We start from the raw sequence: 16,446 nt of genomic DNA, 5'->3' as shown, positions 1-16,446 counted from the left end.
TCCAGGCGTCACCTTGCAACAGCAACGCCTCTGTTCTCGCAGAGGCTTGGAAAAGGCTTTAACCTTCACATTTCAGAATAATGAGCTTCAGATGTTTAGTGCACTGTTTCTCAAACTCCGTGAATTTGAGCCTTGCTTCTGTTAAAGTGCGACTTTGTGGAAGGCCTACAAGGAAGCACTGATCATCTGGGAATCTGCAGAGCTCTTTGCATGCAGCCCTGTGCCTACAGAATGCAGCTGCATGTAAGAATCTGTGGATCAGGGTAGCAATCCCACATTTGCATTAGAAGAATAGAGGAGGAGGTCTCCGAGCCTCTCCTGAAGGCACGGTACAGGAGAACATAAGAAACAAAGTGCCCACCCTCCCCACCAGGTCCCTGTTCCTTTCAAATCACATTGGGTGCAGTCACACCCACAAACTCAGTGTGGACCAGGGGACATTCAATCTACCCAGAACTTGCTTGACAGGAGATGAAGGCACTACCAGTCTCTGGATCCTGTCCCCACCATAACAATGTCCAGAGTGTAGCCATGTTAGAATAAAAATTTGTTAGTCTTAAAGGTGCCATGCTGAAAATGAGCAATAACAAGCAATAACAACAGCTACTACCAAGCACAAAGAAAGCCTTTTGGTTTATTCCGCATAAATTACATTTCATGACATGTTTTCACAGACCCAGTTCCTAGGAGACTGCAGCATTAAGAGACAATTCTGGCTTCCAGGAAAAATTCACAGAAGTTACACATCCAGAGCATAAAGTGTGTGCCATGTGGACGCTCGTGTTCACATTAGTCACAAGGCTTGAAAACCTACCCAGGACACTGGCGAGAACCTTTTTGGGCTTATCAAGTGTTTTGTGCTTTTAAAAGTGAAACAGTGATTGGATGGTAGTGGTTCCCTACGGAATGCACCAACGACTGACTACACTCCAGAAATAATGAAGGGCGGCACAGTGATGCGCTCACTAAGAACATTAAGGGTGCAATCCTGTGGCCGCTGGTCAGTGGCTAGACGGCCATAGGATAGGTCAGTTTCCTGAGAACCGACCTCCACCCCCTCCCGTGCCACCTCGTAGGCAGTGCGGAACGGCCCTGTGCTCCACGCTCAGAAGAGGAGCACGGAGTGGCAAAAATGTGGCATTCCTGGGGGTGGGCCGGGGCAGTTGGAAATGCCAACACGACACATCCTATGTGTCTTCTGGCCACTGCTTCCTGTGCTCTGAGGTCCTGTGGCTAGACAGCCGAAATCGGCTGTCTAGCTGTGAAAGCAGGGCAGGGGGGAGCGAGGAGGAGATCCACTCCTCACCACTCCTCCTGCCATGTACTGGATAGGTGGTTGCCCCTGGGGCTGGAGGCGACTGTCGATCCAGATAGGATTGCTCCCTGAGAATATGTCATGCTGAATCAGACCAAGGGTCCATCTGGTCCAGCATTCTGTTCACACAGTGGCCAGTCATTCATACTAACCTTATCTTAAACTGGGACTTCATTTAAATGGACAAACGTCAGGAAAAACTAACAAAACTTAGAACGGGATGCACAAATATTGCCTTTGCCTTGTTCTAGGGCAAATGTTGTATTATTTAGTTAATTTTTTAAATAATTATTTATACCCTGCCTTTAAGGATACATTTTTTTCAAAGTGGCTTGCACATTGACTCATTAATGATACTTATTTTCATGCGGTATTGGTTTGGAGCTACCATTTTTAATTTCCATCAATTCTCCCGATGCAGCATGTGTGTGTGTGTGTTTCTCTAGGTGGATTTTTTCATGTATTTCTGTTAGGATGTATGGATTGTGTTAAATCTATCCTGTCTGTGTTTCACGAGTTGTCAGGCGCTTTTCATTCTGTTGTCCACCCATCGACAGAATTGGGTTTTTTTAGTTTCTGAATTTGCGCAAATTCGCATCTGTGCAAATGCACATGTGCAAAAATGTGCAACTCCATCCCAAATGCGCATTTTCACACTTTAGCCTACAGTTTTGCAAAACTACAGGGTGCAGTTTTGGCTGTTTTAAGAATTGTTTGTATTTTTCTATGACGAAATTTGTGCAAAATTCCAGAAGGTTAGAAAAACAGCCCACAAGTCTGTGGAATCCGCCCAACAGGGGGAAAGCCAGCCCACTGCAGAATCCGTGGGTTGGATTCATAAAAATGCGAATTCATTTGGTTCTGCTGTAGATTTCTCTGACATCCCTAGTTTCTGTGTCTGTGTTTGTTTGTATGTATGTGTATTTATTTGTGTGTAATAAACCTCATGCTTTTCTATTACGTATGCTCAAAGGAACTGACATTCTGGTTAAAAACTCCATCATAAAAACACAGACTTCCAAAACAAATAGACAGGCAAACCACTGATAAAATCTCACAATTAAGTTTGCAGTGCAAGACTGCAATCCTATACATAGTTTGCATAGTTACCTGGATAGAAGCTCCCTTGAACACAGCGATGCTTATTTCTGACTGTGTAAGTTTGACTTTTAAAACACAGAGAGCTTTAACAAAAGATCTTTGGCCAGCTGAAATGCAACCTTTAGCTTTGAATTACAACAGCAAGCAATCTTGCAAAGAAGTGTTAGCATTTAAACTGCCAGCGTGAAGTAGGAACCCCATCAAAACCCTGCTTGATTATTTTCATCATTCTTTGACTTTATCACCTCATTCACTGGCCAGAGCAAGGAATGCCTGTCAATTATCCTGGTGCTCTGGCACAGGATGTAATCTTTCCTGCCTTGAAAAAAATCCTGGGGTTGCACTCCCTGCATTCATGAAATCATTGGCCACATTCTTTGTGTGAAATACATAGTAAGTGACCCTGAGTATTCATTCCTGATTAAGAATGTACGACATGGCTTGCTGGATGAGATCATTTCGTACGTTCTTTGCAAGAACCTCTCTGCAACCAGCAGGCGCTGGGTGAGGGGGGCAAAACCTCTTTCAGCCCAAGGGCTAATTTCCATTTCAGAGAAATTCAGCCGCTTTATTCCAGTAGTGGGCGGAGCCCGAGGCAAAAGCCCCCCCCCCCAAATACCAGCATATTGTAGCTTAAAGCTCTTAGTGCCAGTAAATAAGCCTTAGGAGATACATTTCAACATTTTAGAATGGGGGAAAGAACAGTGCAAAGGCTAGAAATGATTGGTGGTTGAGGAAAAGGGGGTGGGGCTTCTTGGGGAAATTCAGAGGGCCAAATTTGGCCCCCAGACCCAAGGTTCTGCACCCCTGCATTAGGTGGTCCATCAGAAATTATGGCCAGTGGTCTATTAGTAGATTGTGATCTACTTTTGACCCACCCCTGGGTCAGACAGTATGCTGGCTAGATGGATGACTCCTTTGGCTCAGCATAAAACAACTTCTGCATTCATATTCTAGGACAGCCTTTTTATGTATCACTCACATCAGACTGTATGCTTCAAAGTTCTCATCGTAGTTAGTTTGCGCTTTCTTGGTGGGTGCATGTGCCCACTACAGTTTTGGTGAGTGCCACAGTTGCACTATAATTTCATCTGCACAGGAAAACGAAGGCCAAAACCATCATGGAAACAGTAATAAAATAAAATTTAACCCCCCTTATAAAATATTTACATCTCTTCTTCTCTGCCTTCTGGGCACATAGCCAAAATCTCATTAAAAACTCTAAGATGCAGTACCCGCATGCGACAAAGGTAACCAATAGTTCTTCCTGCCTTTTGGCTAAGTTGAGGAGTCATTTCAGTATTACATCTTTCCAGTTCTCTCTGGGATAAGAAATAACACCTAGCTCTTTGCTTTTTTGAAGAATGTCGCAAACATGATCTAAACAGCCTGACGCTTGACGGCAGTCCAAAATCCTCTTCTGTCTTTCATCCATGCTCTGTTTTCTTAGTTGCATGCCAAAAGTTTCATTTCAGCTTCCTTTTTCCGGCCAAGGACCGCAAAGGTAGCGATCCTTCAATCCATTCATTGGCCGTTGACATCATTTCTTGCCAGAAGGCTACTTCCTCTTGCGTGGAATCCATCCAGTCCACAGCAATCCCATAGCTGTAGCCTTTCAAAAAGAAGAAGAAGAAAAACAAGAAGTGGGAAATCACTGTAGAAAGGCCTGAGGAAAAGGGTCACCCAATGCTCAAACATCAGAGGGTCAAACCAGGCGAAACAACATTCATGCAATTAGTGATGGTGTGAGTGGCTTTTCAAAAGTAAATGGCAGGTGCGGGAAGCTGATACGGATTCCATTGATTCCACTGCGGTTTCTCCTACCATGGAGTGTGGGGGAGGGGGGGGCTTTAACCTTTTGTCCCCCGCTGTGCTCCCAGTCCAAATTGGGCCCTCTGCACTAGCTGTTTGCATTGGGGGGGAAAGCTCCCATTTGCTCCTATGCACCGTGGAGCCCGACATGGATTAGGACTGCAGTGGGGACAAAGGGTTAACCCCCCCTACAGCCCCCTGCCATTGTCCCCCACACACTGCAGGGTCCCTATCTGGATCACTCCCCCCCCCCATGCCTGCAATTTACTTTTAAAAAGCCATTTACACAAGTGCTAATTCCATGAATGGCGTCTTATGTCTAGTTTGTTCCTTCAGGACTCTGCGTTCTTTTGGTGCAGAAATTACCACTCTCTTGACAGAGGTCAAATAAATACCCAGGACTGCTGTGTACCTGAAGAGAAACTGTGCTCGATGCAAAACCTGGAAGACAAGCACCATTTGGGGCATAGGAGTATAAAAGTGTATCTGGCTTGTATATATTTACATATATGCATACATTATCTTGGTGGCATAGAGTTAGCATAAGCAGAGAGATAAAGCACAGGTCAGAGGCAATAAAAGGCCTAGCAATCGAGGTGTTTCACTGGCGCTGAGGGGCTGATCTGGGTGTCCTTGCTCTAGCTAGAGGCCATTTGCAGAAGGACATTCATGTGCTCACCAGAATGTTTGCAGACTTTCTTGCATACCTTGCAAAAAACAGAGGATACCAATCATGAGGAAACCTACATGCAGTCAGGGGAATGCAAGTAGCCCCCTGTGCAAACAGCATCTTGAACACGTGGAACCCTCCAAATCTAGCCCTCTGGAGGTCCCAATCTGGCCATCTGGGGTCCCCCAGATAGCCATGCCCCCTTCCCTGGCTCCATTCCCTTTTCCTCAACCACCTATCATTTGGTGATTTCCCAGCTTTTGAGCAGGTCGTGGGGGACTTCTCAAAGGTTGAAATGCCCCCCCCCCCAAGGCACAGTTACTGGCAGGATGAGCTTTTAAGTGAAAATAGGCTGGATTTTTAATTTTTATTTTGGGCCCCACCCCTTTTGCCTTTGGCTCCTCCCCTTTGCCTTCAGCCATGCCCACCTCTAGCATGCAGCCCCCGAGAGCTTCTCCAAAATGGAATTTGGTGCTTGGGCTGAAAGAGGTTCTCCACCCTGATGTAGAGGCTGGAGGTGGGGCCTAGAGGATACAATCTCGGTCTCCCCTGCCCACATTCATCCGTACACATGAAGCCTGTCTGCACAGAGTTATTCATTCAGTCTATTTGCAATGCTTAGGCCACGAGTGCCATGCCTGTGTCATGGTCCCAGGTGTCACGCGGCCACTGGAGTCATCTCCAGAGGACGAGCCAGAACCTTCAGAGCCACTTGGACCCTCAGAAGAGGGCCCCTGGCAGTACTCAGGACGGTCCAGGACCCTTCGGGATAATGCCTCCTGGAGAGGCAGAAAGCTCAGCTTCTAAGGCAGAGGGGGATGCCGAGCCACCATTTAGACCCCAAGAACATCAGCACCTTAAGATCCATGATAGGATGGTGGCAGTGGAAGATGGTTGCTCCGACTGCAGTGGGGCTGTGCATCCATTCCGGGTTTCAGTCAGAACCAGCCAGACCTCTAAAGGAGCTATCCAAGGAGCTGAACCCTATCCACAAAATAGGTTCCGCATCTTGAATAAGCTCCTTTAGAGTTCTGGCTGGTTCTGACCGAAACGCAGAATGGATTTGCAGCCCCACTGAAATTGGAGCCACCAGAATCCATTGGATGGTGGCCAGGTGAAGGAGTGCTCGCTTACTGAAGAGGACTACTTGTGAGTCAGTATCTCCTCAAGAGGAGGACATCTGACAAGCCTCTGAGGTGATGCAGCTGAGCACTGGGTGGGGCTCTAGTGGCTCTCATTTGTAACTTGAGAGCTGCTGGAAACAATGTCTGAACTTCAGCTCTAGTCTCTATATCCTGTTTGCTCCCTGACCTTGCTGTGTGTTTGGACCTCCATGCTACTGACCTCTCTAGACTTCTCCCTGGCTCTGCTTTTGGACCGTGTTCTTACTTGATTGACCTGGCTTCTGACGTTGGCTGTGCCTTAGACCTTGCTCTGGAAAACCCTTCTGTATCTGGTAAAACTGCTTGACCATTTGCCTGCTAACTTGACTACTCTATTGTATACATCCCCCGTACTTGCTTAGCTTAAGTTTAGAGCAGGACATTATGTAGCCAAACAGCATCACCTGTGCACAAGAGGGAAGTATCAGCAGGTGTTGGGGAACTCCATGGCTTGCAGTAGTAGCAAAAACGGTGCAGGCTGGTGGCTCTGATTCTGGTGGGCCTGTGGATCTGTTCTGGGTTTCAGTCAGAACCAGCCAGTACTCTAAAGGAGCTATCCAAGATGCGGAACCCTATCCCCAAAATAGCTTCAGTGCCTTGGACAGCTCCTTTAGAGTTCTGTTTGAAACCCAGAATGGATTCACAGCCCTACTGAAATTGGAGCCACCAGCCTCTGCTGTCCAAAAATCTTTAGGAAAAAAACCCCTAAAATTTGGGGAGGGGGGAGAGAGAGAAACCTCAGAAATAAGGACTGAGCATGCTCTGTGGCCATGGAATGCTGACTCACTGTTTTTTTGGGATGGGGTGGGGAGAATGGAAAACTGGGTGGGAGGAGGAATGTAATGGAGTATTTTGGAGGAGAACATGGCTGGCTGGAGCAGTGAACAGGAGCACTCCCATAGGGCAATATTATGTTGCAACCCACCTATGCATTCTTAATTCTAATCCCACTGCTGGTGTGATGAGCTGAACTGGTTTTGGTTTGCCTTTTGGTGTTCATTGCATTTCGTCTTCAAATGACTGGTAAATGTAACACATTGAGACAGACACTGACAAAAAAATAAAGAACAGTGCAAGTACCTCCACTCAGAGGTACTTCCCATTGAATTCAATGGCACTTATTCCCAGGTCAGCGTGGAAAGGTTTATAGGCAAAGGGCGCAACCCTGTGAATATTTAGACAGAAAAAAGTCATACAACCATTGTAGGATTTCTTTCTGTCTAAACGTGCATAGGATTGTGCCCTACATTTTCAGCCAAGCAAAAAGAAAAAAAAGATAAGTCTTTTGTTTTATTTTTAAAAATATAACTCAGAGCTGAGAATTTGATGACAGCTCTTCTGTATTTATGTCTGTCTGTCTGTCTATCTATGTATCCTGCCCCATAGCTGAAGCTCTCTGGGTGGTTTACAACAATTCATAAAAAATAGTTAATATGACATTATGATAAAAACAGGCTTATTTTTTTTTTAGCAGACAAAATTTAACACAGCTAAAAAACAACTCCAGGAAAAACAAATTCCATAACAGACCTGCTCAAAACAGCAAAGATGCCCCATCATATGACATTAAATTACATTAATATTACATTTATATCCTGTCTTTTCCCCCCTTGCAAGGTGCCCAAGGTGTCTTACATGGTCCTCCTCTCCATTTTATCCTCATAACAACCCTGTGAGGTAGGTTAGGCTGAGAGTCAATGACTGGCCCAAAGTCACCCAGTGACATACATGGCTGGGTGAGGACTAGAACCCTGATCTCCTTAGTCCCAGCCTAGCACTTTGACCACTACATGAAACTGGCTGGCTGTGCCTGATCTCGGAAGCTAAGCAGGGTCAGCCCTGGTAGTATTTGGATGGGAGACCGCCTGGGAATCAGGCTTCCTGCACTGAGCAGGGGGTTGGACTCGATGGCCTTGTAGGACCCTTCCAACTCTATGATTCTATGATGCTTCTATGATGCTATGAACCCGTTCCATGTCTAAATTAAAATGCTTAAACGAAAAGGACACAAACAGGTGAGCCGTTTACCTGTTCCAAGTCCCAGCCGAATCCCTCCAAGGAAGTGATTGGTGAGTTTTTCGTGATCCCAGATGGTCAGTTCTACACAGGCATCTTTCAGGTCTTCCGTGTGGAATCCGTCATACACGATCGTATGGTTAAAGACAGGGTTGGAGTCTCTCTTGACAATTCGGGTTTTTTGATAACTCTTCTTACTGGTGTCTGGAAGAACGTAGCTTCAGAAGAAGAAGATGGCATTGCATGTCAGGCGGAATTGAAAACAGATCTTTATTGGTATGTTTTGTCAGATATTTCCACTGCCGCCCGCTACTGCAGTATAAATAATACTCAACATTTGTACAGCACTTTCGAGCATTCAAAGCATTTTCCGTGCATTACCTAGCTGTCATCTTTGCAGGGTACGCCAGTATTATTACCCTGCCCCTCATCATGGACAGGGAAGGGACTGAGGCTCAGAAACAGTGGCTTGCCTAAGGCCCTTCTTGAGTGCATGGCAGAGGCAAAATTCGAACCGGGAACTTTCTGATTTGTAATCCAGTCTCCCTTAGCCACTACATTACATCAGCAATCTAATCCAAGCCCCCCCAGGGCAGAGTTTAAATCAGGGCTGGGCAATTTGTGGCGCTCCAGATGTTTTGGCCTGCAATTCCCATGATGCCTCACCACTGGCTATGATGGCTAAGGCTGATGAGAGTTGTAGGCCCAAACATCTGGAGGGCCACAAATTGCCCACCGCTGGTTTAATATTCCTCACATTGTAAGTTAAGGCAGCCTCTCCCAACATGGCGCCCTTCAGACAGGTTGGACTTCAACCCCCATCATCCCTGGTTGGCTGGGGTTGATGGGAGTTGTGGTCCAACATGTCTGGAGGGCACCACACCAGGTTTTTTGAGGGTTTTTTTTTTTTGCACATTTGAGTACAGTTAACCCTTTCTTGGAGTTACAGATAATGGCTGGTCAGAAAAGGAGTTCTATCAGGTATAACCCGGAGGGTCAAGGGAGAACCTGGCAAATGACAGACGTACCATTTCACAAAGGAGTCCACTCCAGAGGGACGTAACTGTGGGAGGTCTTTGGTGTCTTTCACCCAGATATGGACCTCCCCAGAAGGAGGAGTCTTTCGACCTGCCATGAATTATAACATAAATGGTTACCTAATTATAACAGAAATGGTTAACTCATAAGTATGCATGCAAGTATCCTTCATCCGTTATTTTAATAAGGCCTAGATGGTGACTGGAGTGGTGTAGAGTCAAGACGGTGCAGTGAACACCAAGGCCCATGGAAGAGACAGGGGTTCAAAGCCTCACTCAGTCAGGAAATTCACTGGGCGATCTTGATCCAGTCAGGCTCCCAGCCTAACCTACCTTACAGGGCCATCGCAAGCATAAAACAGGGGAAAGGGGGAGAGAATAACCAGGTATGCCACCATCAGCTCTTGGGAGGAAAAGACAAGTTTAAAATAAAATGATAAAAAGAACGGGGACATACAGCTCCTAGACTCCTACAGGAGTCACTTACTCCTTCATTGACTCCTTCAACGAAGCAGACCTCGTTTCTTTTTTCTGAAATCTGGGATATCGCTATGCAAAGCAGCGATATCCCACTGCAGCAGCTGTACCTAAATAACTAATCTAGGAGATGTACTGTGCTTCCTGTGCCTACTTATAAGAGGCAGTGGACCCCCTAGAACTGCCAGTGGTTAAGGGGAAAGATTGTGCTTCAGCAGCAGAGCACAAACTCTGTATGCAGAAGGGCCCAGGTTCAATCCCTGGCATCTCTAGTTAAAACGTTCAGGGAGTGCAGGGGTCCCCAAATGTTTTGGGTCGGTGGGCACATTTGGTATTTTGAAAGGGTGTCATGGGCACAGTCACAAAATGGCTGCCATGAGAGGGGGGGTGTCCGTTCACAAAATAGCTGCCACAGTGGACGTGGCTAAACATTTCCCAGAAGGCAAACTGGTGAGATTAAATCAAAAGTGACTAGGTCAAGAACAAAAGCAGAGGTGGTGCACTGAATCCCAAAACACAAAATCACTCTCAGGAACCCACCATTTTCTGCTCCAGTGCCCACTTCACAGAAGGCAAACAAACTGATGAGGCCCAGAGCCAAGAAGCTGAGGTGGGCTGTGAGCCCCAAATGCCAAATCACAAATTGGCCCCCATAAAACACAACAAAATACCCATTTCACAGAAGGCAAACTAGTAATGCTCAGAAAAACACCACCCCACAGACACCCCACATCAGTGCCCCCCCCGCAACCTACGCACACCGCACACCACATATATATATACTTTGTATAATGTATTTTAATGGTTTTTAATTTTTGTGAACTGCCCAGAAAGCTTTGGCTATGGGGCAGTATAGAAATGTAATAATAAATGAAAATGAAATGAAATACGCAACAAACACACCAACTGTCCACCAAGTCTATTTTCTACATGGGGTCCAGAGACATTCTTGGAAATAAAGAGGAGGCTGGTGCTTCATTCTGCAGCATATTAGTTTCCCATTTAATTTTTGTTTTATGGAGCAATCCTATGGCCGCTAATCAGCGGCTAGACGGCCATAGGATATGTGGGTTTCTGGGAACCGGCCTCAGAGCCCGCACTCTGAGGTCGGTTCCTGGAGAACCAACCTCCCCCCGCCCCTGCACTGCCTCGCAGGCAGCACGGAACGGCCCCGCACTCCCCGCTCGGAAAAACAGTGCGGGGCATTCCAGGGCAGGGAAAGCGGAAATGCTGGTACGACACCTTCGATGTGTTGTCCGGCAGCCTCCTCCCCTGCTCCGCCTTCCCGTGGCTACACAGCCGAAATCGGCTGTCTAGCCGCAAATGCAGGGCAGGACAAGCACGGAGGGAACAATTCCCTCCGTGCTTCTCCTGCCCTGCATTGGATAGGCGGTTGCGTATCCCCATAGGATTGTACCTTAAATCTTGAAAAATCAAGAGCGTCAGGGAGCCTGCAGGCACCAACGGAGGGGTCCATGGGCACACTGGGCCCCCAGAGGTGGTGGGTTACGTGAAAGACCTCTGCCTGGGACCCTGGAAGGCCACCACCAGTCAGAAGAGACAATATTTGGCTAGATGGACCAACAGGTTGATCTGGTATAAGGCATATTCCTATGTTTTTCAGATTCAGTAGATTTTGAAGGCATCTAGTCGAGTCACTTGCATCAAGATCTGATCGGATCCAAACCTCTCATCATTAGCATCACAGGAAGACCCCCATGGTCCATCTAGGTCAGTACTGTCAACTCGGACTGTCTACTTACTCCAGCGTTTTAGACACGGGTCACTCTCCCCACCTGTAGATGCTGGGTGGGGTAGGCATCAAAGGTAGGCATGGTTGGGCACCTGCTGAGGGCCCACACCCCCTGGACTTGCTCCTCCTCTTCACCATTGCAAACGACTTCTTGCCCTGCCTCTCACTCGGGCCCAGACAACGGAAGAGGTGAGAAGGAGGAGCAGCAGATGCCACGGCCTGCTTGCTCCCTGGCTCTCTGCCTGTCAAGCAGGCAAGCTTAGAAAAAAGGCGAGTCAGCAGAGATGTGACAGTAGGATTGCATGATGATGCAATCCAAAATTATGCATGGTGTGGAGAAAGTGGGTAGGGATTTTTTCTCCCTCTCTCATCATACTAGAACTTGAGGTCATCCCATGACGCTGATTGGTGGGAGATTCAGGACAGATCAAAGGAAGGACTTCTTCTCACAGCACAGAGTTAAACTATGGAATTCGCTGTAAGACTTAGTGATGGCCACCAATTTGGATGGCTTTAAAAGAGGATTAGACAGATTCCTGGAGAAGAAGGCTATCAATGGCTACTGGTCCCGATGGCTATGTGCTACCTCCAGTACCAGAGGCAGCGTGCCTATGTGCACCAGTTGCTGGGGAACATGGGTGGGAGGGTGGTGTTGCACTCATGGCCTGCTTGAGGGTTTCCCGGGGGCAGCTGGTTGGCCACTGTGTGACCAGAATGCTGGATCTGGTCAGATCCTTGGTCTGATCCAGCGTGGCTCTTCTTATGTTCTTAAGTGGTAGCAATGATGGGGAAGAGGATGAGAAGCAATAGCAGCTGGTGACAGTGGTGGTGAGAAGGTAGAAACACTGAGAAAGGGGGCCCATTGGGTGTGTCTTTCCCAAGGGTCCTTCAAAACCTGGAGTTGGTACTGATGCTTGGGATTGAACATGGGAACTTCTGCGTGGAAAGCATCTGCTCTCCCACTGGGCATAACCGTTGCCCCAAACATAGGAATCTGCCTTCCACTGAGTCAGACTGTCAGCGCCAGCATTCGGTATTCTTGGGCAGCTGCCTGGATCCTGGGGCCTACTGCTGATGCCTGCCCTGACCTCCCCTGAATTTTTTTTTCTGTCTGAGCAGACACACTTGGGCTGGCAAAAATTGCACCGCATGCTAAGGAAGGGCTGGGCAACATGTGGCTGTTGCTCTGGATGTTGTTGGACTACAACTCCCATCATCCCTCACTTTGGGGTATGCTGGCTAGGGGTGATGGGAGCTGCTGTCCACCAACATCTGGAAGGGAACACATTGCTCTCCCGTGCGCTAAGGGAAAAGAAACAGAAAGCGAAACGAGATGGTCAGTTTTAGGCATTCTAGCCTGGGGAAAAATTCATCCTGATTCCCAATAATAAATAATAATGAGCTTGGTTATGGCAAGGCGTCCACCCTTTAGTAACATGGAAGAGTTAGTTTTCTTAAAACTGCATGATGCAATTTTACCTAGACTTCCTGGCGGGATATACTTGATGGATAGATTCATCACCCCACGATGATCGACACAATTGATGGCTGAGAGACTCTGCAAGAGAAAGGGGCAGCAGGAAAGGCATCAGTGTGCACCAAACAACAGCAGGAATTTCAGATCAGTTGCTGATCAGATCTAGTGCACCACAGGAACAAAAAACCCCCTGGAATTCCTCATGTTTCTCACAATCAAAATTTAGATTAAAAAAAAAAAAAAGGCTGAAGGCAAAACAAGATGCAAGATGCATTGCATATCTTTTTTTCCATAACCGTTTGTGGTTTTGGTGTTGAAACGCACTCTTGGCAAGTGGTGGAGTGGTAAATGTTGGAGTGCAGGTGCTCATCACCACACCCCCCATAGCCACGCCCCCAAGGAGAGTCCAAAACTGCAAGCAGCTTTGGAAGGTTGCAGAGATGACTAAGCTAGCTGACTATGTCCGTTGAAGGGATGGTAGACAAAAGACTGCCTGTTTTTCCAATGTCTGGCAGGCTTTTATTGTCTTTCTGAAGGCTAGTGACAACTTGGATACTGATGGATACAACTGTTTTTCCTTGTCTGACCAAGAGGTGAGGTTTACCCATTTTTGACAAACCGTTTAATTAATTAATTAATTAAATAAATTTCTTAATCGCCCATCTGGCTGGTCACCTGGCCACTCTGGGTGATGTACAATAGTACAAAAGTTTAAAACAGTAAAATTCCACATTAAAACATCGTATTTCTAAAAATACCCTAACCCACCCCAAATGCCTGCCTGAACAACCACGTTTTTAATGCATGGTGGAAGCTCATTAAAGAGGGGGCATGACGGAGTTCCCTAGGGAGGGAGTTCCACAGGGTGGGGGCCACCACAGAGAAGGCTCTCTCCCTCGTCCTCACCAGCCTAGCTGTCCTGGCTGATGGGATAGAGAGAAGGCCATCTGAGGCTGATCTTGTTGAGTGGCCTGTCTGGTGTTGCTGGAGGCGCTCCTTGAGATAGGCTGGGCTGGAGCCATATAGGGTTTTAAAGGTCAAAACCAACATCTTGAATTTGTCCCAGAAAACAACTGGTAACCAGTGCAACTCCTTCAGCACTGGAGTGATGTGATCACACCGGCGGCTGCCTTTAATCAGGCAAGCTGCCACATTCTGCACCAGCTGCATCTTCCGAACCATCTTCAAGGGTAACCCCACATAGAGCACATTACAGTAGTCTAGACGAGAGGAGACCAAGCCATGCACTACCAATGGGAAAAGAAGGTTGGGAAGGTAGGGGCGCAGCTGCCATATCAGACAGAGTTGCTACATCGCTGTCCGGCTCACAGCTGACACCTGAGCCTCCATGGACAGCTGGGAGTCTAAAATGACCCCCAGGCTGTGGACCTGGTCTTTCAAGGGTAGCCATACTCTATTCAACACCAGGTCAACATCCCCCAGTCTCCTCTTGTCTCCCACCAAAAGTACCTCGGACTTGTCAGGGTTCAGCTTCAGCTTATTCCTCCCCATCCAGCCACTCACCATCTCCAGACATTTGGACAGGGATTCTACAGCCAACCTTGGTGAAGATTTGAATGAGAGGTAGAGCTGCATGTCATCTGCATATTGATGACACCACACCCCAAACCTCCTGATAGCCCCCAGCGGCTTCACATAGATGTTAAATGGCATCACGGAGAGGATGGAACCCTGTGGCACCCCACAAGTGAGCGGCCATGGGTCCGAAACCTCTTCTCCCAGTGCTACCCTCTGGTACCTGCCAGAGAGGAAGGACCGGAACCACCGCAATACGGTGTCTCCAATGCCCAACCCCTCCAGGCAGTCCAGGAGGATACCGTGGTCAACGGTATCAAAAGCTGCTGAGAGATTGAGGAGAACAAGGAAGGAGAATTCACCCCTATCCAAAGCCCTCCTCATATCATCCACCAATCAATTTGATCTGCAAAGTGCCTTGCCAAGGCTTCACAGGAGGCCTTAGAATGCTCCAGCAGTTCCGGGGCAACTGGACCGACCAAGCTTGGAACAGCCTCCTGGGACAGCACTCTGCAGACGTGATAGAGGCAGCATAATATTCCTTTTTTGCTGCCTTCACCGCCACGTGACAGGCTGAAGATACAGCTCTAGCCCGTATCTGATCATCTTGGGAGCAAGACGTCCGCCACCGGCGCTCTAGCCGTCTCACCTCCTGTTTCAGAGCTCGTAACCACAGATTGAACCATTGTGCAGTTCGAACCCTGTTCAGGGGGAGAGGGCGTTTTGGAGCCACCTGATCTAATGCCCCAGTGATTGTGGCATTCCACCCACCCACCAGGGTCTCAACCGAGTGGCCGTTTGTGTGCTCCAGAGAATTAATTGTTTTGCTTTCTCAGATGTTTAATAACATACTCTTTAAAATGATACCTAGCAGTAACGGTGGATAATGTAGATGCCTGTCTTTTATATGAATGAATGAATGTTATACTGTTTCTGGTAGAGCTGTGCACAAATGGCCTCGCAAAATTCTCCATCCTATTTGTAGCCAGAGAAATTGCGGGTGAAATTTCACCAAATTTCTCCGAGGAGAGGAGAAATTCTCTGGCAGTTTCTCACTTCTCACAGGGCAGGGGTTGTAGCACAGGTTCTTTCTTTTTTCCTCAGGGTTTTTGGTTTATTGCACTGCTTCTGTAGGTGGCAACACCATCAACTGTGTTGAGGCTTCCAGTTTTCTGAGGCAGAATTTTGAATTCCTTTTGCTGGGCTTTTTGAGCTTGCTTAATCACTGTGAGGTGGCCGAGGGTGCTGTGTGTGTTTTCTCTCTCCATTACACATCTTTCCATTGCTCTGCAGCCTCCCAGGCCACCTGCAGTTTCTGAACTGAAAAAGCCCCATGGGAGGAATTGCCTCATGACATCTTCCTCATAGGGGCTTTAACAGAAGTGCAGGAAGCCAAGGGGGCTACAGGCTGCCACAGAGATTACTGTACAATGATAGACAAGACACTCATGCACACTCCTCAGCCACCTCCCAAGTAGGGTAAGCCCAGGAACTCCAAACCCAACCCATGTGAATTTCTCTTAAAATTTCTCCTCCTTTGAATTTCTTTTCTGAAGCAATTTCTTTTCTATAAAATTGTATGGGAATGGTCAAAAAAAATGTGGGAGAAATTTTCAGCAGAGCACTAGTTTCTAGTATGCATTATTTTTCCTTATATTATAATAATAAAGATTTATATTAAACAAAAACAAAAAACAAAACAAAAATTGCAGATGTCTGTGTGGGTCCATGTCAAGAAACCAGTCCTAGCAGTTTTCCCCTCCATCAGGAGCAGGATTTTTTGCAAAGGTTAAGGGTCTTCATTGCCCATTCAAGACCGAGACACACCAAAGGGCTTTGCATTGTAACAGGGAACAATATATTGTTGGGAAAATTCATTTCCCCAAAGCTGCTGTGAGAATTGCAGCTAAGCTCAGAGGAAGCAAGGAAGTCCGAGGGGGGTGGCAGATTATGTCAGTGTCCCTGCTAATGAAAAACCACCGGCGCTCCATCCCTCTGAGCCCACGCTCCACAACATCACTGGCAGAAAGGCACCTTTGCATCAAATCTGAAGATGCTTAAATACAAGAAGAAGTCCATTTCTGGGTGT

The 16,446-nt window shown here is 47.2% G+C and overlaps 1 protein-coding gene across 5 annotated transcripts in view; it reads right to left on the bottom strand.

Moving 5' to 3' along the window:
* Positions 1-600: 600 nt before the first annotated feature.
* Positions 601-16,446, bottom strand: part of LOC146338587 (synaptotagmin-like protein 2) — an 89,388-nt gene continuing 73,542 nt past the window's right edge. For all 5 annotated transcript variants that reach the window (XM_084814089.1, XM_084814087.1, XM_084814091.1 and 2 more), the window contains exons 14-17: positions 12,824-12,902; positions 9,106-9,205; positions 8,090-8,295; positions 601-4,028 (exon numbers count right to left, since the gene is read on the bottom strand). In XM_084814089.1, coding sequence (XP_084670215.1) covers positions 3,883-4,028; positions 8,090-8,295; positions 9,106-9,205; positions 12,824-12,902 — 531 coding nt within the window. In that variant the 3' untranslated portion in view covers positions 601-3,882. The remainder of the gene's footprint in view (positions 4,029-8,089; positions 8,296-9,105; positions 9,206-12,823; positions 12,903-16,446) is intronic.

Source organism: Heloderma suspectum, chromosome 9, assembly GCF_057233095.1.
Source record: "Heloderma suspectum isolate Gila_16-S chromosome 9, 16-S_ref, whole genome shotgun sequence".
NCBI lineage: Eukaryota > Metazoa > Chordata > Lepidosauria > Squamata > Helodermatidae > Heloderma > Heloderma suspectum.
Note: the sequence above shows the minus strand (reverse complement) of the source record. Positions and strands in the feature narration are given on the sequence as shown.